Source organism: Morchella sextelata (genome assembly GCF_020137385.1).
Source record: "Morchella sextelata strain SCLS chromosome Unknown scls_10, whole genome shotgun sequence".
NCBI classification, from domain to species: domain Eukaryota; kingdom Fungi; phylum Ascomycota; class Pezizomycetes; order Pezizales; family Morchellaceae; genus Morchella; species Morchella sextelata.
Window position 1 is genome coordinate 357,621 of NW_025408625.1, and position 22,701 is coordinate 380,321.

The following is a 22,701-nucleotide window of genomic DNA, read 5'->3' on the forward strand; positions in this document are numbered from 1 at the left end:
GTACCCTACAAGTACAGAAGTTTATAGTAATAGTACAGCTCCAAAGCCAACCGAAAACAAAAAAAGAAAAAACCAAAAACACAAGGAAAAAAAACACACAAGACGCAAAGAGAAGCACTCAAAGAAAAACCCAATAACAATAACAAAGCAAAAAAAAAATAAAAAAATAAAAAGGCACTAGTAAGCACAATCATTTCCTCTAACGCACGCACGCACAGCAAATAAAAAAAAAGGGAATAATGAACATAGAAAATTCGTCCTCTCCTCTCAATCTACTATTTCTTCTTCTTCTCCTCGGCCTTGCTCTTCTTCGCGGCCCTGTCCTCGTCGTCGAGGTACTTGTCTTTCCAGATCCACGAGTTGCCGGGCATGTTCATGCCCTTCGCCTCCGCCATTCTGTAGAACTTTGCCGACTTCTTCATATCCTTCTTGCAGCCAACGCCGTTGGCATAACAGAAGCCTGTCTCCGCAAGCGCATCTGGATCACCCCATCCTACAAACCGCACCCAGTCAGCAAACCGCCCCCAAACCACCCCCCAGGCAAAAGGAAAGGAAGAAACTCACGTCCAGCAATCTCAAAGCACCTCACCGCCAGCCCCTTATCCATCTCCGTGCCCCACCCATTCATATGGCTAACACCAAGCTCATAAATACTGAGCGCAAACTGCGCCCTCCTGCCCTTCTTCTCAAACAGATCCGCCTTCTCCCCCTTCAGCTCGTCGTCGGCCACCTCGTTCGACGCCAGCTCCGTCACCTTCTTCAGCCACATCACGCCCTCCTTCGGGTTCTCCTTCATGCCCCACCCGTGCCTGCACGCCAGCGCGTACAGCAGCATCCCCGTCGGATGTCCCCCGTTCGCCGCAAGGCGAAGGTGGTAGGTTGATTCAGAGAGCGAGCCGCTCTCGTGTAGGGCGATGCCCTTGGTGACGTGGTCCTCGGGGCTGAGTGCTGCGGCCGTGGGCCCGGCGGGCGGGATGTTGAATGCTGGTGAGCGGGGTGTGCGCGGCGAGACGCCGCCGGCGGTGTTTGGTCGTGGGCCTGGCGAGAGGAGTTGAAGTCTCGGTGAAGCAGTTGGAGAGCGACTGTTGTATGTTGCGGCACGGTCTCTGGCGGGAGAAGGCTGCAGGTGTGACATTGTGGGCGAGGAGGAGCCCGGTGCGAGTCTGTCTGTTGACGATGATGGTGTATCGGTCTGGGTGCGTGTTAGTGTTGGGCGTTGTGGTTTTGGCTGCTGGATTGCTGGTGGTGCTGGTGTTGCTGCTGCTGCTGCTGCTGCTGCTGCTGGAGCCGGTGTTGTGTCTGAGGAGGAGAGAGTCGCAGCCTGGGGCTCAGTAAATATAACAGAGCTCCTGTCCACCATTCTACCGCGCGGGAGTGCGAAGCGTGAGTACACAACCGTCGGTGCGCCCTCATGATCCGTGTGGTCCTCACTCAACGACACAGGCGTCGGAATAGAATACTCATCCGGGAACACGGGACTCTGCTCCGGCGTCAACTTCACCGGGATCTCGAGCGTCGGGCACATAGTATCCATACTAGGCCTGTTACTCAGTGGCCTCGAAAAGTTAAACACAGGCTTTGGTGTTCCCCCAATAGAATACAGACTGGGCGTCATCGACGCTGCTGAACCCGGGCGTGGGGGGCCCTCAAACTGGTACGAGGGCGTGGGCGGCCCAAACTGGAAGTCGTCGTGCTCGCAAGTCTCCGCGACCATCCCCTCGGGGCTCTCGGCCCTCATCCCCGCCATCATGGGCAGGATCATGGGCGCGGGCGAGTGCGTGGGCGATCGCTGCGGGCCCGGGTGGTACAGAGGCTCGCTGTGCAGGCCCCGGTTCATCATGCGGCCCCTATCACTCTCGTGAGAATCCTGCCTCGACGGCCTCCTCCCCGCCTGTCCCAGCGACGGCCTCCTATCGTCCCTATCCAGCCCCAATAGCGGTGGTGGCGGCCCCGCCCGGTACGGCATGTACTTGACGCCGCCCTCCTGCTGGCCACTCCCTTGCCTGTTCGGGCTGCGGGGATATATTCTACCCTCTGCCCCCCTCGAGTCATTCCTGTGTGGGTGCAGCCTATCCGCATTACTCCCCTGCCTCCCCGGGAACATCTCATTCTCCGCACTGCCCTGTCTCGATAGTGGTGCAATGGAGCCCTGCCGCTGCTGCGGTGGCGGGAACACCTCGCTCTCGGCGGAGCCCTGCCTGGACAGCCCGCCCATCGATGTCGCGCCGGAGGAGCTCGAGTCCTGCCTGTAGGGGCGGTACTTGTGCGTGCTGTCCTGGCGCGGCGGGTACGCTGTGCCGACCGAGTCCTGTCGTGTCGGGTGCGGTTGCGGGTGTGTGTGGTGGGGCTGCTGCAGATGGTGCGGCCTGTAGTCGCCCGTGTCGGACGCCTGCCGTACCGGCGGCTGCCGCCTGGCTGCCTCGCCGTCCCGGCCCCGGTCACGCCCCCTCTCACTTCCGGCGCGGTAGGCCGCATAGCCGCCCTGCTGTTGCTGCTGCTGGTGTTGGTGTTGGTGCTGTTGGTGTTGGTGCTGGCTCTGCTGTTGTTGCACCGGCAGCACCTTCCCGCTCCGCGGCGACACCTCCACGTCCTCCTGCTGCTGCTGCTCATCATCCTCCACGCCTGCCGCATCCTCGCCCACAATCACAGGCTTCAACGACACCCTCCCCACCTGCTCGAACTCCACGCCCCGCTTCCCCACCACGCTGCCCAGATTCGGCGGGCTGCGGTCCGCGTTCAGGAACCCGCCCATCAGCGTGAAGTTACTATCTCTCACCGAGTCCCTGTTCGCACCATCCTCGTCGTAGTCCTCCTCCTCCCCCGCCTCCGTGCTGGCACTACTAATCGTGCTGAAGCGCGGATACGAGCTGCTCGGGCGGTCCTCCTGCTGCTGCTGCTGCTGCTGCGGCTGCTGTTGGGGGCCACCGCTGCCCGGTGCCCACGGCGCGACATTGAGGTAGCCGGTGATGGGCCCGCCGATGGAGTCGCGGCCGACGGTGCGGGAGCGGGAGAGCGGTGATGGGGAGCGGCCGGTGCGGCGGAGCGAGGCGTGGACGGTGAGGGGTGTGAGGGTGGGTGAGCCGGTGCGGGAGGTGACGCCTAGCTGCTTGGACAGCAGGCGGCCGCGGTTGATGAATTCGTCGAGGGGGGAGATCTCGGGTGTGAATTCGCCGGCGTTGGGCATGAGGTGCCGGAAGGGGGAGTGTGGGTCTTGCTGCATTGTGTGGTGTGCGTTGTGGTTGGTGGGTGGTGGTATTGATATTGCTGCAGTTGCTGCTGGGTGCCGGATTAAGGAGCGTGGGGGGGGTTACGGGTGCGGATGGGTGGTGGGGTGCGTTTGTGTATATATGTGAATGCCGTAGCAGTTATCGTCGTTGAAGATTTCGATTGTAGATTGTGGTTTGTAGTGAGTAGTAGCCGTCGTAGTAATAATACCAGTAATTAAGTATTACTCCCTCTCTCCCCACTTTCTATGTGTTCCGTTTCCGTTTTCCGTTCTGTGTTGTTTGCTTCCTGATCTGCTTCCGTCCGTATATGCACGAGTGAGCGAGTATGAATCGAACCGTCTAATCTTCGCCGAGTCGAGTGAGCAAGCAGGTAACCAACAAGCAAACACTCAAACACTCACACACACAAAAAACACAAACCAAAGCACAAGAAGAAGGAAAAAAAAAAAAAAAAAAAAATCCAGTTCACTCCAGTCGAGTCAACAAAACAAACAGAACGAGTGACTTCGGCGAGGTTCGATCAGTTGCAGTGGGTATGAATGAGGTTCGGTGCTGTGCAGGACGTTGCAGGAGGAGAGAAAAGCATGAACACGAACTCAAACCGAACTCAAATCGAACTGGACTGAACTAGCTACCTTGCGAGTTACACACGGACACACGTCGTGCAGTTCAGAAACCCACCCAAGACCCGCAATGCAGATGAAACGGTCTATTCGTTTTGCTTGGTTTGGTTAGGGGCCGATGTATCTTTTTCTCGGCGGGGATAGCAAGCGGCCCGGTGGGTGGGTAGGTGTGATAAAGGAGCGTACGGGATAAGAACCCAAAGAGTGAATTTCAACACAAAAAAGAGAAAACCAAACGAGTGTCGAGAAAGTAAGTTAAAAAAAAAACAGAACACACAACGCAGTCTAATCCCCCAAAGCAAGAAAAAAATCTACCAGGGTGTGGGGGGTGGTGGTCGGGGGGGGGTTGAAGGAGAAGAGGGGGGGGGGGAAGAAAGAAAAGGAAGAACAAGTTCAATTCAGGGAGAGAGAGAGAAAGAGTAAAAGAAGCACTAGAAGAAAGGGAAGATGATCGACCGGGGATGTTGTGTGTTTAGTTAGAGTACTCTACCTGGATGAGCTACCCAGCATACACCAGACATACAGACAAAACACAGACCAGTATGCCTCTCAGTCTCTTTCTCGGGCAACCTGACCCAAGTGAGACACGCCCAGGCCCTTCCTTTCCCGGGGTTGCAGCCAGTAGAAACGGCTTCTGGTTGGGCAACCCATGCCCGCTCGATACCTGGGTAGGCAGGCAGAGGGCGAGTGAGGGTAGGGTAGATTAACGGTCCAGGTACCCTCCCTCCTCGCCCTCAATTGCACCTCTACTCTAAGCTACATGAGGTGCAAATGTCGAAAACAACCACTCAAGTGGACGAGGAGCATTAGAGTAAATAAGAGAAGCGGGCTATTATAATTATAATTATATTATTATTATTACAGAATTGCATTCCACACTATTTCCCTCCTTCTCGAATTGTGCGGTGTAGATTAACTTCTCTTGCAGACCGGAGACACCCCGTTCCTAGGCCTCCTCATATCATCATCATCAGGAGACACCCCGGATACAGGCCTACAATGCTGGCCCGCTACCTCCCGTATATATTAGAAATTTATAACAGCTATTCTAAATACTTTTTACCTACACGCATCAAAAGTCCATGCTGCCTATGTACCTCCATACCTACATAGTACATACTCTCAAAGCACCCGCTCTCTACTCTCTACTCTACTCTTAATTACCTCTCCCCTGTCCATACTCTGTCTGTAAATCCCCGGCCCCGGCCCGCGCATCGCCTATTCAGGCCCAAATCCTCCGCTCACTCCCCCCCCCCCCTCCCCCCCTTTCCACTGGTGGTGCCCGTAGAGTTTCTCTTCTTTCTGCAGATTTAAGAAAGCCCCCTTCCCTACCCTCCCTACGTAGCTACTGCTTGACCCTCTTTTCCCTTCCTTCCTACATAGAGTACCTCCAAACCTCTATGTAGATACACGAATGAAGCCCACCCACCCTCCCCCTCTCCCCTTTTCCATTGTTCCGTCTCTCTACAAAGAGTACATGCATCCATCTTAGATCTCATGCACACCCTCCACCACGCATCCACCACGCATCCACTGCCGATCCCCGAACGCGGTGACAGGAGAAACTAACTTCTACACACCCTAACTAAGAAGAGGAAAAGTAAGATTAGAAAGGGAATCGGGGGGGCCCTGGTTAGATCATTGTGCATGACGAAGGCGCGTGTGCCTGCCTACCCTACCGTACCTGCGTCTGCTCTGTTGGACCGTGGTACTGTAATCTGTATCTGGTCCTGTAATAGGCTGTGAGGCTACATGTAGTGGTAGAGGTAGAGATTGGAGAGATTGTCTAAGGTAGGGCAGATGTAGAGAGAGCGTGTCGCGCGCGCCACCCCAACCAAGCCCTGGATGTGATGTGAGGTGAGGTGTGGTAATACTCTAATTGTAGATGCAAGCAAACTTTGTCTGTCTGTCTGTATTTACCTACAAGCTAGTGAATATCCCAGGATGCCAAATTCAGCTCTTTTTCTCTGGCTGGTACATACTTCTTCACCAATTGCAACAGCCAAATCACTACCCTAACAAGCGAATGAATCCCATGACCACTCGAGCCCCCTATTCTTATTCCCCATTATATTCCCGCTGATCTCGCCCCCCTTCGGGTCGGCACAAGAGACAGCCCCGAAAAAACTCTGTTTCATTTACTGTGAGGTCCCTGCATGACTTTTGATTGTGGCTAGTATTGGTGTATTGGTGGAGCCAGCGTTGTAAGCCACAGTCAGGGTTGTAGTAGGGCTACCTAGGGGAGAGAAGGCCCACAGAAGGGTATTAATATTAGGTAGAGACAGGCCCTGGGTAGAGAAGGGTCTTCCACTGGTGTGCCTCGGTTGGTGAGCCCCCGGGTCAAACAAGCGACAACTCATGACAGCTGCGTAAGACCAAGACCGCCGGTCGGCAGGCCGGCCGGTGAGGAGGTTTTACCTGTTATTTATTAGTAGCTTCTTCGGCCTGCATATAGCCTGCGATATAGATAGGCGATATGCATCGAGGCAGGTAGATGTCTATGTACCATCGCTGTAGAGGGAAAGTGGGTAGGTGAGTGAGTAGAGTACATGTAAGTGTGTGTATGTCCACCTGTAAGTAGAACGCCTCTCTTTCCGTTCTCATTCCCCCATTTCGCTTTCTGGACCCTTTGAAACCCTCCTGGCGCTGCTGGCGGACCTCACGAATCCCACGAAATCTCAGCTGAAGCGAGACAGGCCTGCTACCCTTTGGCCTATCAGGAACTGGTATAACTGTGCCACCACCAGCAGCATTCGCTGGAATACATGCACTGAGGAGAGAGAGAGAGAGGAGAAGAAGTACTGGGCAGAGAGTAATAGAGAGAGAGAGATTCCCTCCTTCCATCCCCGTACAGTTCATCCCCGAGGCACAACACTCTACCCATCACAACCCATCACACGTCTGCACGACATATTCGCCTCCAAAACCCAAAACCCACGACCCAGATAGATCTACACCGCCGATCCCCGATATCCCCCACAGGTCCCCACGATGACCTTCCTCACCGCCCTCTCCCCGCACCCCTTCGACCCCACCCACCGCTTCACCACCTCCTACGCGCTCCCGCCGCTGCTCCTCGCCTGCACGCGCCTCACCATCTCCGTCTACATCTTCACCTACCTCCTCTACCGCATCGCCTACTCCGCCATCTCCGACGGCAGCCTCTCCACCCGCCAGAGCTTCTCGTACTTCACAAACATCACCTACTGGAGCCTCGGCTTCTACTTCGGCGTGTCGGGCCTGCACACGCTGCTGTATGCGCTGCGCGGGCGCCGTGCGGCCTGGCTGAAGGGCGGGTGGGCGGTCGCCCATGCCGTGTGGTGGACTAGTGTCGTCACGTTCCCGTTCTTGGTGTAAGTATTCCATCCCTCTCTGTTGCGGTTGTTAGGGCGGGTGTTGGGTAGCATCACATCCCCCGCTGGTTAAATACCCGTCTTGGCGCCCGCCGCCCCGATCATTGACACACCCCGAAACAAAAAACTAACCACACCCTCTCCCAACAGGACAATCGTGTACTGGGGCATCCTTGCCGCCGACGACTCTCCCTTCCGAACGCAGGTCAGCGCATACAGCAACATCAGCGCGCACCTGCTCAACAGCGTGTTTGCGCTGTTCGAGATCCTCTTGACGCGGGCGGCTGTGCCGTCGTGGACGCATCTGCCGTTCTTGATCCTGTTTCTCGCCGGGTATCTTTGTGTGGCGTATATCACGCATGCGACTCAAGGATTCTACACTTACGGCTTTTTGGACCCGAAGACGGGGAATGGGATGGTGGCGGCGTATTGTGTGGGCATTGCGGTCGCGATATGTGTGGTGTGGGCGGTGGTGGCGGGGATCGTGTGGGTGAGGGTGTGGCTGACGGAGAGAGTGATGGGCCTGGAGGGGAAGTTTTCGAGTGTGCGGGTGGAGGGGGGCGTGGAGAAGGGGGAGGTTCGTTGAGATCTTTTTTTTTTTTTTTTTTTTTTTATTATTGGGCGCGCGGGCCAGCTGGGTTGCGGGTTGTACTTGTTGTTTTTTCTGTTTCTGTTTCGCGATCGTCAAAACTTCTTTTTGTGTGTTTTTTTTTTGTTGCGAGTGGATTGTATAATCTGTATTATTTTTTTATATTCTATTTTTTTTTTACTTCTATCGTTATTCTTTCCTCCTCCTGGCCGAGAGCTGCATGTCAATAATATCCCCGCGCTTTTTTTCCATGCCGTTCTATACCGTTCTACCTACTGCTCTCTCTTCACCCGTCCCATCCCATCTCACTAATCACACCCTCCACCCCCATCCCACCACACTCCCCCTCAAACCCCTCCCACCACACTCCCCCTCAAACCCCTCCCACTACCCTTACTCAAACCCCAACGTCCATAACATGTACTTACCCCGTCTCCGGGACTCCAGTACACCCTCGTCCCCATCACGCCCGCCGCGGCCGTGTAGCTATCCTATCGTCCGCCCCCTTAGCTAGCTAGCTCGCGATCGGGAGTCTGGAGTTTGGGGTTTGGAGTTGTGGGTTTGGGTGTTTGGATGGGAGTTTGGGTGTTTGGGATGTGGGGTTTTGGACGGGAGTTTGGGTGAGATTAGAGCTGGAGTTGGCGTTGGAGTTTTGGGAGTCGAGGTTTGGATCTGAGCCAGAGCTCTGGGCATGAGTGATATCGATTGAAGTCACCGTTAATTACAAACGTAACACGTACATTGAATCCATGGGCATGAAACTAGATAGGTTGGAGCGTACTATAGCCGCATGTAGCAAGTATATGAGCCCTTGTAGGCTGTAGAGCCTTATCATGGTAGATGTCGAGTCTCGCATAACTATGGTAGGTAGGTACGGTAGGCATAATAAGATGGGCGGAGATGGTGGTGATGGGCGGATGTGATCATGAATTCTCACTCGGTTTCCGGGACCTGAGCTAGTACTATCATGTTTGTTGTTGTTGTTGATTCATTTATTGTACGCAAAGCTAGTAATATCTAGTGACAGTGGTAGTGGTGGTTGTTTTCTGGAACGATCATTTGAAGCCATAGAGAGCCGGCCGGGAACATAAAGTATATTGTATGAGCTGATGAGTAGAAGTAAGGAAGGGGGAGAACAAGATGTCTCTAAGAGAAAAAGTACGGATAGTCCAATTAAACTGCATAATGAAACTTTAATAACAACCACCTCAATGACTTGCCACAAATTAAAGAACACTAGTGGTAGTAGATGGCACATGTTTTGGTTTTGTAGAGACAGACGGTACATGTAGTTGTTATATAGGACGTTGGTGTAGTGTATTGTGGGTTGTTTAACGCTATAATCACGGCCCACGCGTTGGATTGGAGGTCTGGCTCTTCTGATATAGCTAGGGGAATTCTTAAGTGGTATAACAGATCTAATATACTACTAGCACTTTGTTTTTAGGTATAGACTCTAGCTACGGGCAATTGTACAAGGGTACAAACGCATGAAAGATACAAAGGCCGACCTAAAAGTATAAGATATACACCTTCTTATACCTCATTGTATGGGTTGGAGATTGATGGGGAGCTTGAGTCTTAGATACTTCCATGGACATTTCCGACAAACGGTAAATCCCCACCAGACCCAGCCCAACTCCCCAAACCCAACCCCTACAAAGACCCCACCCAACCTCCCCCACCCCCACCCCCACCCCCTCCCCCAGCCCCTGCCCCATTCCCTCCCGCCTCCCCCCCACCCCCCTCCCACACAATCCACCTCCCCCTTGTCTCCATCTCCACCCTCCACGCCACATGCTCCTCCCTCGACCGCACCATCAGCGCCATATGCCACCCCTCATGGCCCCAGTCCTCCATTTCGCAGTAGCTCACGAACCGCTGCGCGCACGCCAGGCACAGGTAGTGCTTCTTCCCCGCGTGGAACTCAGACAGGTGGCCCGAGAGCGCGTCGGCGGTTGCGAAGTGCGTGCCGGTGCCGGCGGAGCAGGAGCCGAAGCGGCAGCGGTGGTGGCGCAGCTCGGGGCGCCCGTCGGCGAGGTGGCGGTTGAGGGCGGTTACGCGGCGGACTTGTTGCGTGTGGTGGATTGTGTGTAGGTGGACCTGTGGGGAGGGAGGGGTGTAAGTGGATGGTGGTGATTTTTTTTTTGGGGGGGGGGGGGGAGGAGGAACGTACGTCGAGCTCGACGGGGGTGTTGAAGACTTGGGTACAGTGGGCCCAGAGGCAGGGGAAGCATTTATCGGCGAAGCAGATGAAGGAAAGATTTGCGGTGGGGCGGCGGGTACACATCTTGTAGGGTGAAATTGGTTATAGATAGGAGAGATTGTAGATTGATGAGGGATTGTAAATTGGTGTGGGTATCTTTGATCGAAGTGGGTTTTAAGTTGGCTAAGGGTGGTGCTTTCCGGTGGTGCACTGCTGGATCATGTTATGCTGGTGCTAGAGGGGGGGTTATTCACGTTTCCTCGCAGCTGCCTTGACCTCTGTCTTTTTTTTTTTTTTTTTTTGTTGACGAATATTTGTTGGATCACCAGAAATCACCAATGTGCGCCAAGACCTATTCTGTCGAGTGATGGCTTGTGATTTGACTAACACATAGTATTCCTAGTAGTGCAAAGTACTTATCCCAATATGTGCAAGCTTAGAAAACACACTTCCTCTACTTGCCTCGAGAATAGATTTCTGCTATCACTTCGCAGGGTTTTGTGGGGTGATGCGCTGTTATCAGTACCAGTCCCGCTGACATGGTCGCCGCCCACTTAAGGGAGGAAACATTTTGACATTGGTAGGGTTGCTCCCTAGTGACGGGTATTTGAGCTCGGGTCACCGTGTCTCTGAGTTCTTGCGCATGGCATTTTCATACCCTGCGCTTGTCCTGGCCAAGACGGTGTTTCTTTAAGAATAAAAGGCATATTCTATCTGTCCTTGAGGGTCCTCGAGACAAGAACAGATAGTGTTCTCGAGGCTCATTGTCCTATTGGACCATTTTCCTTGTATGTCATCGAGAACGTATCCTTGAGGCAAGAAAATAAGAATGCTTGCCCTCATAAGCCACACAAGCTCGGCGTTGGCTGGATACGCTACTTTCTCCTCCTCCTCCTCCTCCTCCTCCTCATTCTCATTCTCATCGTTATCCCCCCTCATCCTACTCGTTCTTCTACTCACCCCCCTCCCCATCCCCCCTCCCATCCCCCTCCTTCTCCCCCCTCCTTCTTATCCTCCTTCTTATACTTCTCTACTATTACCACCACCCGCGCCTATTGACCGTGACAGCTAGTCTCGACCAAAGCTATGCACCAGTTTGGCTGTCTGTGAAAACATATTTTCAATTCAACACTTCATTGAATTAAGCGCACATATATAATTACATCATATAACAGAAGGAAAAAAGAAAATAATCAACCGCAAGTAACATATGTATATACCGGCCACCCAAAGCCTCCAAACCAGAAACACAGTCCTAACCGATTACACAGGCATCTGCGAGTAGATGTCGAGACCCGCAAAGTAGGGCAGACGCTCCGACATGAGTTGAGCAACGTTAGTACCAGTGTAGGCACTAGCCCTGAAGGTAGGGTTCATAGGGTCTGAGAATTGGTCTCCCTGAGCAGGCACGGCCTTGGTGTCGCCGACATCAAAGGCAGCCATCATGTCTTGGTCTTCATGGACAGTGTTATGGCAGTGGACTATTTCAAAAGTAAGTATGGTCGAACGTTTGAGGTATTGATAGATGGGGAGAACTTACACATATACTGTCCAGTCCATGGATGGTATCTGGCAATCACTGTCACAGTCTCATTCTCGTCAAGGAAGACAACATCCTAAGACCCCTGGTTAGAATCCTACATGCATGACATGGAAAACACAGGTCCTACCTTGAAACCAGCCGATTCATACGGCTCTACCCCCCTTCCGTTCCTAGTAAGGACCTTGAAGTCGATCAAATGGATATGGATCGGGTGAGCCCATCCACCAGAGCTATTCTCCAGCTCCCACACTTCTACCGCGCCAGCGTTTGGCTTAGCAAGGATACGATTGGCGACATCCGCAAACCCAAGCCCGTTGATCCTCCATTCGCCATTAGTGCGCTCAAACTTGAAGTGTCTATCGATCGTTCCAGTATTGGTTGGGAAGGTCAGATCCACCAGAGTTGATGGCACAGCCCCGTTACCGGCAGTCGAAGACACAGTGGTTCCAACTCTAAACTGCATGATCTTATTAGTCTGCGCGAAGTCCTCATTTCTGCTGAAGTCGCGCGCGTTCTTCATGACCAGTGTCTGCCCAGCATAGGCAGCGAAATCGACAACGATCTCATAACGCTCGGCGATGGCGAAAATGAGGGTGTTGGTATTGACAGGGTTCTCGACATAACCGGCGTCAGTAGCGATAACCTTCATGGGAACTTTGACGCCAGCGGAGGTCTCAATGCTCATTTTGTAGGAGCGGCTGGTACTGCCATCGAGTAGACGGAAACGATATTTGCGGGGCTCAACGTTGAGGTAGGGCCATGGAACGCCATTGACATGGATGACATCGCCGTAGTAACCTAAATCACATTAATAACTGTGGTATTTCTCTTAGAAAGAGAGGGAGATTTACTGGTGTCTTCAGTAGCTGGAGAAAGTGTTTTGCCGTTGCTTAGATATATCTTGTCGACGATCAACAATGGGATGTCGTAAGCACCCTGGGGAAGTGCAAGTGCAGCTTCTTGGGCAGGGTCCGAAACGTAGTAAAATCCTATTCATTTATTAGCTTCGATACTACTATATCGGATACTCGAAAAGGACTTAGACGTGCCGGCTTGGCCGTGAAAAACGTTTTCGGCGGTAATATCTGCCCGGATAAGTCAATATAGTCCACCCAGTTGGCCAAACAACCAAGCAGAGAAGCCAGTGAATACTTACGGACAGCATGATCATGATACCACAAAGTCCTCGGGGAGTAGTTAGGATAAACATAATCCTTGTACTGCCCTGTTGCAATAGTATCTTCCGCCCACCCTACAAGCAACAACCATACCAATTAGCACTATTTCGATCCTCACTACATATAGTGTACCAAATTGATGCATACCGTCAAAAACCGGCCTGCTCGGTGACCCATGAAGATGGATACTCGCGGGCTTCGCTACGTTATTGATAAATCTAACCACCGATCTTCTGCCCACAGTCGTCTTGATCAAGGGTCCCGGAACTTGCCCATTGTATCCCTGCAGATCCGCTGGCTGGAGGCCTGGGTAGACCTGCTTTTGGAAGTTGTCAATGGTCATTTGGTAGAAGTCAAACACCTCGCCAGTTGTGGCATTGGTGTAGGTTGTCATAGGTTGTAACTGGGTTGGGATGACCAAAGGATCCTCTATAATGTGGCCTATTAGTAGAGGAACGAGTGATCGTTTGTGATTGACAACTTACGGAAAATGCGAGTATAGACGGGACTGACCCAGTCGTCATCTCCACGTTTTTCTTTGACTGCCTCGAGGGGATGGGCAGAGAGTGTGCTTGCGAAGAGAGCAGCGAGGAGGGCGATGTTACGAAGCATCGTGACAAGGTGAGTATATAAACCGATAGATACCAATGAAGGAATGGAGCTCTTGAACTCTGGCTGACTGGTTAGAAGAGCTCCCAGAGGAAGCTGAAGGGGGTTTATATATCAAATCCGAGACCTATGAAGATAGGAGCTTTGCTATGAACTCTCTTCAGATATCCCCCCCACAGCCGATTTCTTCACAGGGCCCCCACAACGCCCAGACAGTGATATGAATCAAGTCTGTACATGTGCATGCCACGATCTAGCTAACCGCAGAGATGCCATCTCTTTCGCGAGAGATAATGTGGTTCACGAGACCAGACCACTTCAGGAATAAGGGGGGAAAGACTTAACGCCTCGACTGCCTTGTGCATTTCCCTCGATCTTCAAGAAGGGGAAGGTACCCTTTGCCTTGCCTTGCCCTTGCCTTACGGGACGCTCTCGATCTGCTAACTAGATAGCTAGAAACATGTTGTTTACTATTTTCATTTTTTATTTCGTGGCACCGGCCGGCCTACGTTCAATAGGAGATGCTTTCTCCATTTGGCTACCAACATGATTCAGCCCCATTTTTCGGCACGACCTTAAAATCATTACATCTGAATCAGAAAGAAAAAACCTCTGACCTTTTGGTGTTTAGTTGATTAGTATGGCGGATGATGAGATTCTAGATTCACTTTCGTCCCATGATGCGAGTGGGATGATGGTATTACCAAAGACTCCCCTCATCAGAGAAAATGAAATGGAGAGTGGGGCCTTGAGGAAAAAGGCGTCTACATGGGGATTCGATCCGGAACGGAAAACGCCAGTTTCACTATCTTAGAAAAATTTCTAACTATCTTGATTTGGAAGTGCTTCATTAGTAGTTGAAGGCCCGGCTTCTTGGCAGTCGGTACTCTTTACAGACAGGCCCTCCCCGGTGGTGGTGAGTTATTAGTACCTGCATGCGGTGCGCGAGGATCTATGGATACGAAAATGCCTAGAGGAGTAATGGTGGCGGCGGTACGGTACGGTAGGCTGAAGTGGCGAATGTCTCAGTCATGTCTGATCAATCTCTCTCTCGACTCTCGACTCTCTCTTGCCGGCGATATGGTAGTTAGTAGCTAGATATCTAGGTGTGTTTAGGTTTGGGGCGTTTTCAAAAGAACTTTTTTCCATGTAGATAAACGCTGTTCTCCCCCTAAGAATTGAGAGATACATGTGTGTACACACGTGTAGTGACAGCGCTGTGAAGTCTCGATTTCCCTATTGAGATAAGCCAGCCTAACAATTCGTGTCATGCTGGGTGTTAGTTGTATTATTCAAGACAAGGTGTGATTTTTGTATACCACATGAATGTTATAGCTATTAAACCCCCCCATATATTATTGCAGCGGCAGTTTACATACATGCAGTTAAGTACTGATAAGTACTTGTAGCGTAGTTATTTGAAAAAAGCCAGTCATCATATATGCATGCGTATACTACCGTGTCCTTGGCAATACTTCTCCCCTCACATATCGCCGAAGCCCAAGCTGTATATTCCTACTCTAAGTATATGCAGATCTAGGCTAAATATAAAAATACGACCTTCGCTAATCGGCCCTTCCGTGGTGATACACTGTCCCTGCGTAAAGTGCCTACAATCGAGTTGTAAACCAACTGACTGCATGACTTGAATTAGGTTGAGCAGAGTAGAGTACATGTCTGTAGGGTAGTTGTGTTTCACTTACGCCACAAATATATCAATGGTATCACAGTGTGACTACCTAGATTTCCACCGTCAAGCATCTTTGAATCATTATTCTCATCTCATAACCCCCTATCCCCACTTCCACAGCACACTACTTAGGGCATTCTCGGTAAGCTAAGCGGAAGCCAGTTCATGCGCAACATTTTTTGTACGACCTGTGGTAGCCGAAGCAGGTATATCCCTGTTAGCTAAGGGGGGGGGGGGTTGCAAAAGAGAGCATCCCTTCAAAAGTACTGTCAGTAGTGGGGTGCACATGCATACACTTAACCTATATGTCCATCGCGTTATAATATTATCTTCTGGATCTTCAGCTGGCTTGTGAGAATAAGACCGGAAGATTCAGGGATTCGGATCAAATGAATTTCCCGGTGGCTCATTTTCGGTCCCGACCTGTTCGATCGACTTCGTGGAACGAAAACCAACCCACAAACACATGTCCAGCTTATGTGCCCTGTAGTCGGATATCTATGTGGGGGATCATGAAATTAGAGTTTCGAGTGATATCACGTCAGGCAAGGCCCAAACTAGCTCGAGTAGCTGAGGCAGATCCGATTTAAAATCACCGATAACATATTGGTCCCCTTGCAGTAATACAGGTTCCGCACGGAGATGATCCGTTTGCCTGATGATCATACTAGAAACAGTGCTAGAACGGCTTGTATTTCCTCTATGGCAGCATGAGCTCGAGTCTCGAATATATAAGCCAGACCCCGTGGGTGCAAGGCATGGATGAATTAAAGTTATGCAAGCATACACGAGGTGCCACTTTAGCCTCGAGCCGGACTTTCCTTCCGCCGCATAGGCACCCGGATCCTAAGAGTTACCGAGCGAATATTTATGGTTATATCAAATTAACCCCAGATTCTACGAGGATATCATATGGAACCGAAATACTTGGAGTCCCTAAAACGTGCTAGCAGAGCCTTCACCTCTGTATCACCTTCCTCTCATTGCAAATGCTCTAGTGATTCAAACTGCCAAACGACAGGCATTATGTACTTACTATGGACAGGCAATACATCTAAGTGCCGGGCACTAGGTTCTCGCCAATCGATACGCACGCTTGACCGACAAAAAGTTTACTCTCAAAATTCGTATTGTCCGGTACTTGTTGCCTACCTACTAGTACGCCTTGTACTGGGCGGGTATTTGTGACCTTCCAGATTGATTAATGGCAGTTGAAGAGGAGAAAAAACCATTATAACAAATTTTATTGCCCGGGTTTATGGTTAGACAAATCGGAACAAGCCGAAGGGTCACTATAACTTATAGTGATCTATCTTGAGAACTTCTGAAACCTCGTCAAGAGATACCAAAGGTTGGAGTCAGCCCCATTCACACTACATAAATCGAAAAGCTGGAAGATGGGATACAAACTAACGTGACTGTTTCTTAGCCATGGCTTTTTGTTAAATGACCTTCCAAAAGGCGCTTCGCCGGTTATGAATCTCTTGGAGGACCTCCTTTTAATTTATAATTTGAGAGTCGCTGATCCAGGAGTGCTATCCTTGAATGACACATATTGACCGCAGAATGAGTATATGAAGCTACTTCAATCATAGTTGACTTTGAAAAACACAGAAAACCCCCAGTCAGAGGTTGCTGTAATTGACAACACTGGTCCAAGAGTTCCCTACCCTATACATCTAATTACATATCGATCCTATCTTACAGATATATATCTCTATAGATCAAGAATGATGCGGCCGGCATATAGCTAGCAACTATAGCATATCGTTTATCGAACCAGCATTTATATATATATGTGCTTGGATAATATAAAGCGATGGATGGCAATTCCCTATTGCAGCGTAGATCCTTTAGTAGGCCTAGTCACCAGCACGTTGTACAACTGTGTGGCGTTCTATTCTCTTAGGTCACAAGATGAACACAAGCAAGGATGGAGTCTAGCTAGTTATACAAGTCTAGTCCAGATTATGACGCCGTGGTCTAGCTCTATTATGTCAATGTGGCTCAACTGCATGTGTCTAACTGACATGCTGGTTAATATAATTCTAATCATTGATTGAGACAACGTACGTCTTACATACATATACATACTTGACAGGAGCTTTGAAGTCCCAAATAAATATGGTGTGAATTTGTCTTGTGCGCGTGCATGTACTACTTTCTCGTTAGAGATCCAAAAGGTTTCATCGTGCCAGTGCGGTAGATGAGGAAGTCATACTGAATCGATATTTAAATGTGAGATTGACTCTCGATCTCTCGCACAACGTGTCATTCCACATATTAGATAAGAACATAATCTCGTCCTTAGAATGGATCGAACTGCACATCCACCGAGACTCTAGACCGAAGATACAGATATGTATTTTGAAACACGGGGAATTAAAGAAGGATCAATTAAACAAACCGCGAAGAGGCAGTGGAGATCGAGAACGTGGGATGAACTCACTAAAGTATTTGAGAGTAAACGTCCTCCTATCAATTAGGCCAATGATACTGTTCCTATTGTACATAGTGCCTAGATCGATCTTAACTACCGGTATTGTCACAATATGAGGACTCTACTACCTAGCTAGGCCTATGGTAGATACCGTAATTAACTACATGTACTTATATTTCACCAGAAAATTTTCACGCCGTCCTTAGTCCTTGGCCATTCCCCCGATCAGTTTCTTCTCGACATCACCCTCTTTAATCCCACCATCAAATTCCAAAAGCCCTCCCCACGTGGGTCATCCAAAGAACTCCCAAGCCTTGGCACATCAACCAAGACCGCAACACCCCCCACGCTAAGGACCAGGGTTCCCAACCCCCGGGATCTCCCTACCCCAGCCAAGAAAGCTTCTTTCATTCCACCCACCCCAACTCAACCCCCACCACCGCCGCCCCGCACCGCACCTATGTCTCCGCTCCCCGCCCACGAAACCAAGCACGAACCGCTCCTCCACTACCCAGTCCTCCCAACACCCCTAGTCGTAGAACTAACACAATCCGACAAGACCCAGACCACCACGGGCTCCACGCTCTGGCTCGGCGCACAGGTGCTCGCCGTCTATCTGCTCGAGCTATATGGCGCCGGCTCCAAGCCACCACGCAACACCAAACAGTTGCGCGCGATCGACCTAGGCGCTGGCGTGGGGCTCACAGCGAACGTGCTTGCCATGCTGGGCTTCGAGGTCGTGGCCACGGATCTGGGAGTTGTGGTTAATGCGGTGCTGGCGGGTAATGTCAGGGCTAACGAGGAGCGTGTTAGGGCCTGGGGGAGCGGCGGAATCGTGGTGAGGGAGCTAGACTGGTTTGTGGCGCCCGAAGAGTGGGATTGGGGTGGGGAGGTTTCTATTGCGCCGCCGAGAGGAACCGCAACAACAACTACAACAGCTGATTGTGGTGGTATCAGTCCACGTTTTGATGTTGTGGTGACGGCGGATACGCTTTATGTCAAGGAATTGGTAGCGCCGTTGGTGAGGACTATGAAGGCGTTGTCGGTGACTTCGAAGAAGGGGAGGAGGTGTCCGCCGGTGTTTGTGGCGTTGGAGAGAAGGGATCCGGAGGTTATTGAGTATGCCCTAGGCCTAGCTAAGAAAGAGGGATTCGATTGTAGAAGGATCCCAGATGCGCGGTTGACTAAGTGCCTGGAATCCGCTGGAGTCAAGTGGGAAAAAGAGGATTGGGACGGAGTGGAGATATGGAAATGGACGCTCAAGGTCTGAATTTCAGGTATATTATTATATCATCACTTGATTGTGAATTGTGTGATTAAAATTCACACCTAAATTTTTGATTTCCTGAAACCCTAGCCGCAACCCTATCGTCTAGGCTTTTAAAAGGTAATCTTTCAATCATGATATCCATGTTTTATCCTGTATCTATGAGATACGGTACTGCGTCCTCTAGTCGACTCGCCTTATGACGGCAGTAATTTTATATGAACTTCAAGATATAACAGGCTCAGAATCTTTTTAATGGGGTGTCTTCACATCCTTTTTCCCTAGGAGGCCAGGAAACCCTTAACAAATATTTTGCACTCCAGCAAGCGTGTGCATACAGGAGCCAGGGACCTAAAGGAACCCAGAAACCCAGTCCGAAAATATGTCATGCGGTACCCACCCTCTCAAGGCATCACCGTGCCTGGCGACAATTCTGCGAGTCGATTATGTAAATATTTAGTCTTATGTATAACACCCTCGGTGGCGAGAGAAAAAATATGAAATAAAATTTACGCCCGGGAATCCAGATGGCCGTAATTGATAAATATCCCCAACCCATAACCCCCCTCCACACAACAAGCGGGGGGAAGAAACTCCGCACCAATCACAACTCTTTTCCGGCCTTCTAGTTACTCCGATACATGCCAGTACCGGGCTCGCCCCCTTGGCAAGACCGAGGTTTTCCCCCGGAACCAGATCGATACCCTGAGACATACGGAGAGCCAAAGTTCTTCACCCCCAAACACTCCGGCAACCGGGATATGATCTTTAGAACAAAACCACATAACCGCCCTCCCCAAGCGCCACACATAAACGATATCCAAAGCTATCGTCCGTGGTTGTTATGAATATGTAGATACCATCAATTATTGGCCCACCTCGCCGATACCTCATTTCGGCTACATCCGCCTCATCAGGATCATCCCGAGGGGGACTGGCTACTATTGGTGGGTTGATCTAGATCGTTTCCCGGTTTTGGAATGTCTCATCTCCCCCTTCCCCAGTGACATCTCAGAGATAGGTGCTATATATGGAAATTGCACTCTACTCTACCCTAGGAGAGTGCTAGATGGCTAGTGTGTAGATAGTCTAATTGAAATCCTGGATGGCGGGTAGATGAGTGATTTCCTGTGATCCAATAACGTTTTGCGTCCTGGTCGTAAGATATATGGTGGCTAGCTAGCTGTGGTGTGTAGATAGATAGGCACTTACTCTCCTCAGCTTGTCGTGTCTAGAGAATTGAGTGAGCGCCTATGCGCATTGCGTTACGGCGCACGGATGTAGTGAATTTCTTTCTCAGGGCGACATTTTGATGCCAGAAATAGCGATGTCCACCAGTTAGCACAGTAAGCCAGCTTGGGAGCATTCCCAGATCGAGCTCTGAGGAAAGAATAGCTAGACTCGAATTGTATCTCGATACATCTCAATCTCAGATGTGGTCCGTGTTGCTACCAGCGAGTGAAGTGACGAGAGCCGTTACCAGTGCTGTTGTTTGCCAATATGGGATTAGGGCTTGTATCAGCTCAATCCTTCCTCTCCTTCCTCATCTTCCTCTATTCGCTATCGGTACACTATCACAGACCAGACCATAGCATACTATACCATCAGCGCCTCATCAAACTCGAGGGATGCAATTTAGTATCTGGCGCGCGCTCCCCGGCGGGAAAACCAGAGCGGACCGAGAAAGCCACATAGTGCACGGGGTGCCGCCGTGATGTCATTATTCTTTTCTTTCGTCGGTCTAGCAATTGTAAGTCAGCGTTGTTGATCAAACTGGGGTGAAGGGGTAGATGTGTTGGTGAGAGGTGATACTCGTAGTTTTGCTAGGAGGAGTTGGAGAGGGCCGTGGAGTCGGTAGCTGTTGAGAAAAGAACCTGCATTCCACGTAGGTAGTTTGAACTTTGCATCGCGGGCCAGAAGGATGTGCTGGTAAGATCAGTTTAAGGGGTTGATCTATGGAGGAGAAGGAGGAGGTTCGGCATAGCGTTTTGGCTCTGCATGGGATTTTCTTTTGTACGGAAATGTCCGTCTTCGTGTTCACTCCCGGTGCAGTTCGCGAATTTGGTCGTGGATACCCGCTTCGGTATGTAGCGGGGTAGTATGCACAGTACCAGAAGCGTAGGTAAAGCTGATCCCGCATCCCGCACGGCATATTCAACTCGCAATGCCGAAGAACACAGCAGCCCCACGGTATTATTAGACTATATATAAAAAGAACATCTTATTCCGTCACTCTATGTTATAATTGTGGCTCTGACATCTCACCACCCATGCTACCAATCATCGAGTGATCGATCATGACGCAAATATGAGTGATTGTATGTGATATCGATTATGTAACCATCCACGTCACGTTCCAACTACATACTCCGCCGTACATGTACTTGTGCAGCAGGTTCGGCCCATGGATGAGTAGAGCTAGAGTAGAGTACCTAAAGTACTCTAGTGTAGAGTAGAGTAGTGTCTCGCAGCCTGTACGGCGTACCTACATAAGCTATTCGATTCTGCTTAGCAAGGGAAAAGTGATGATCCAGCTGAATGCGCGGAGAGTTGCAACCGGGTCCAGATTGGAACCATTGCATGAGAGACGTGACTTGACTTTGGGGGCCGAATTTTGAATGCAGAGCATCGAACAGGCTGTGAGGGCGGTTGGTAATGGGTGGAATAATACATATACTGAATGTGTTTACTGACGTTTTAGTAATATTACAATTATAGTTACGGCACTGTAATCAGTTAATAATGATAATGATAATAATAGAACTGACGCTTTACTAAGAAACAAGCACTGCCAATATGATGCTGCCGGGTACTACTCTACTGAGATGATAACAGTGGGATCGGAGGCTAAAGAATGTCCCCTCCCGGAACGGATTCATGATGTGAAAATTCAACGCTGGATTACAGTGTATTGATACGTTGCCATCACTATTTTGGACCTAAAGGGAGAGTCTGACTAGACTCTTAATTAATACCTTCCTCTACTATATTTTTTGCATTTCGTGAAAAAACTCAAGCTCGGAATTCCATTTCCCAAGCCCTGAATTCCGTTTCTCAAGCCCTAATTCCACTCCTCAATACAACCCCCACTCGATCACCCAGGCCTTGTCCTGTACTCTGCCTACGGCCTAGAGTACTCTACCGTATAAACCCGCGGACTTAACCATCTCAATCCTTCGGGCCACTCGCGATTGGTCAGAGTTGAGCCTCAGATAGAGTACGTACTCCTCTGCGCAGCCCAAACCCACATCACAGCTATTACAAGCTGCGCAGTGCATACTACATGTATGTAGACATAGAGTAGACTAGGTATCAGACCGCCCCGCGGCCGATGTAGAGTAGCAAGCATGTAGAGTTACGTAGGGTACAAGGCTCCAAATAAACTGAGGTTTCCAAAAAGCCTATCTACGTAACCTAGGTACTCAACCTAAATTGCTGTAGAGTAGTTGACTGATCTACTGCTCAGCCCCGGATGTCAATCTATCTAGTGCGTGTAGCCCCAAATAAACCTTCAAGGTCGTGTAGTGTGTAGTGTTACAAAGTCGTATCACCAGCTAGCCTCACGGAAAGGTGAATAAGTGATTCCAGAATACCAACAGTGAAACAGTCAGATCATGATCTCCGGCATTCCGGCACTCCTCCGGTTTTCCAGAGAAATCCACCAACCTACTTTATCAAGGCATGTGTTTTGCACTCGAGTTACCTCCGCCTAGAACCAAGTAGAGGGCCGGAAACCTACAAAAAAACCAGAGCCTTGTGAGAGATATCTATCTGGCAACTACTCTAGCTGCCTCCCCGGTCAGTCGCGTCGGCATCCGGAACCCACCCGCAAAAACAAAGAACCCTCGCGGCTGATATTGATATCCGTAAAGGCACAGTTGAACACCCCGTGAATTTCGATAACAACCAGCTGGGAGACTAGCTCTACCGACATAGTAGTTCGTTACTCCCCGGCGCGCCATTGGGAGGATAAGCA

At 50.5% G+C, this 22,701-nt stretch overlaps 6 protein-coding genes across 6 annotated transcripts; 2 read left to right on the plus strand and 4 right to left on the minus strand.

The window, feature by feature from the left end:
- Positions 1 to 275: 275 nt before the first annotated feature.
- H6S33_001078 (uncharacterized protein) lies at positions 276 to 3,220 on the minus strand (the record flags this gene model as incomplete). Its single annotated transcript, XM_044832871.1, has 2 exons — positions 276 to 493; positions 565 to 3,220. The coding sequence occupies 2 exons, from the start codon at positions 3,218 to 3,220 to the stop codon at positions 276 to 278; spliced, it is 2,874 nt and encodes a 957-aa protein (XP_044694045.1).
- Positions 3,221 to 6,841: 3,621 nt separating this feature from the next.
- On the plus strand, positions 6,842 to 7,789 carry H6S33_001079 (uncharacterized protein; the record flags this gene model as incomplete). The annotated part of the gene is made up of 2 exons (XM_044832872.1): positions 6,842 to 7,203; positions 7,354 to 7,789. 2 exons carry the CDS (start codon positions 6,842 to 6,844, stop codon positions 7,787 to 7,789), a joined length of 798 nt encoding a protein of 265 aa, XP_044694046.1.
- Positions 7,790 to 9,448: 1,659 nt separating this feature from the next.
- On the minus strand, positions 9,449 to 10,082 carry H6S33_001080 (uncharacterized protein; the record flags this gene model as incomplete). The annotated part of the gene is made up of 2 exons (XM_044832873.1): positions 9,449 to 9,895; positions 9,969 to 10,082. The coding sequence occupies 2 exons, from the start codon at positions 10,080 to 10,082 to the stop codon at positions 9,449 to 9,451; spliced, it is 561 nt and encodes a 186-aa protein (XP_044694047.1).
- Positions 10,083 to 10,688: 606 nt separating this feature from the next.
- Positions 10,689 to 10,937, minus strand: H6S33_001081 (uncharacterized protein; the record flags this gene model as incomplete). The annotated part of the gene is made up of 1 exon (XM_044832874.1): positions 10,689 to 10,937. One exon carries the CDS (start codon positions 10,935 to 10,937, stop codon positions 10,689 to 10,691), a length of 249 nt encoding a protein of 82 aa, XP_044694048.1.
- Positions 10,938 to 11,261: 324 nt separating this feature from the next.
- H6S33_001082 (uncharacterized protein) lies at positions 11,262 to 13,331 on the minus strand (the record flags this gene model as incomplete). Its single annotated transcript, XM_044832875.1, has 8 exons — positions 11,262 to 11,479; positions 11,539 to 11,614; positions 11,669 to 12,339; positions 12,393 to 12,530; positions 12,591 to 12,626; positions 12,698 to 12,793; positions 12,867 to 13,148; positions 13,205 to 13,331. 8 exons carry the CDS (start codon positions 13,329 to 13,331, stop codon positions 11,262 to 11,264), a joined length of 1,644 nt encoding a protein of 547 aa, XP_044694049.1.
- A 4,587-nt stretch (positions 13,332 to 17,918) lies between these two features.
- H6S33_001083 (uncharacterized protein) lies at positions 17,919 to 18,728 on the plus strand (the record flags this gene model as incomplete). Its single annotated transcript, XM_044832876.1, has 1 exon — positions 17,919 to 18,728. One exon carries the CDS (start codon positions 17,919 to 17,921, stop codon positions 18,726 to 18,728), a length of 810 nt encoding a protein of 269 aa, XP_044694050.1.
- Between the last annotated feature and the right edge of the window lie 3,973 nt (positions 18,729 to 22,701).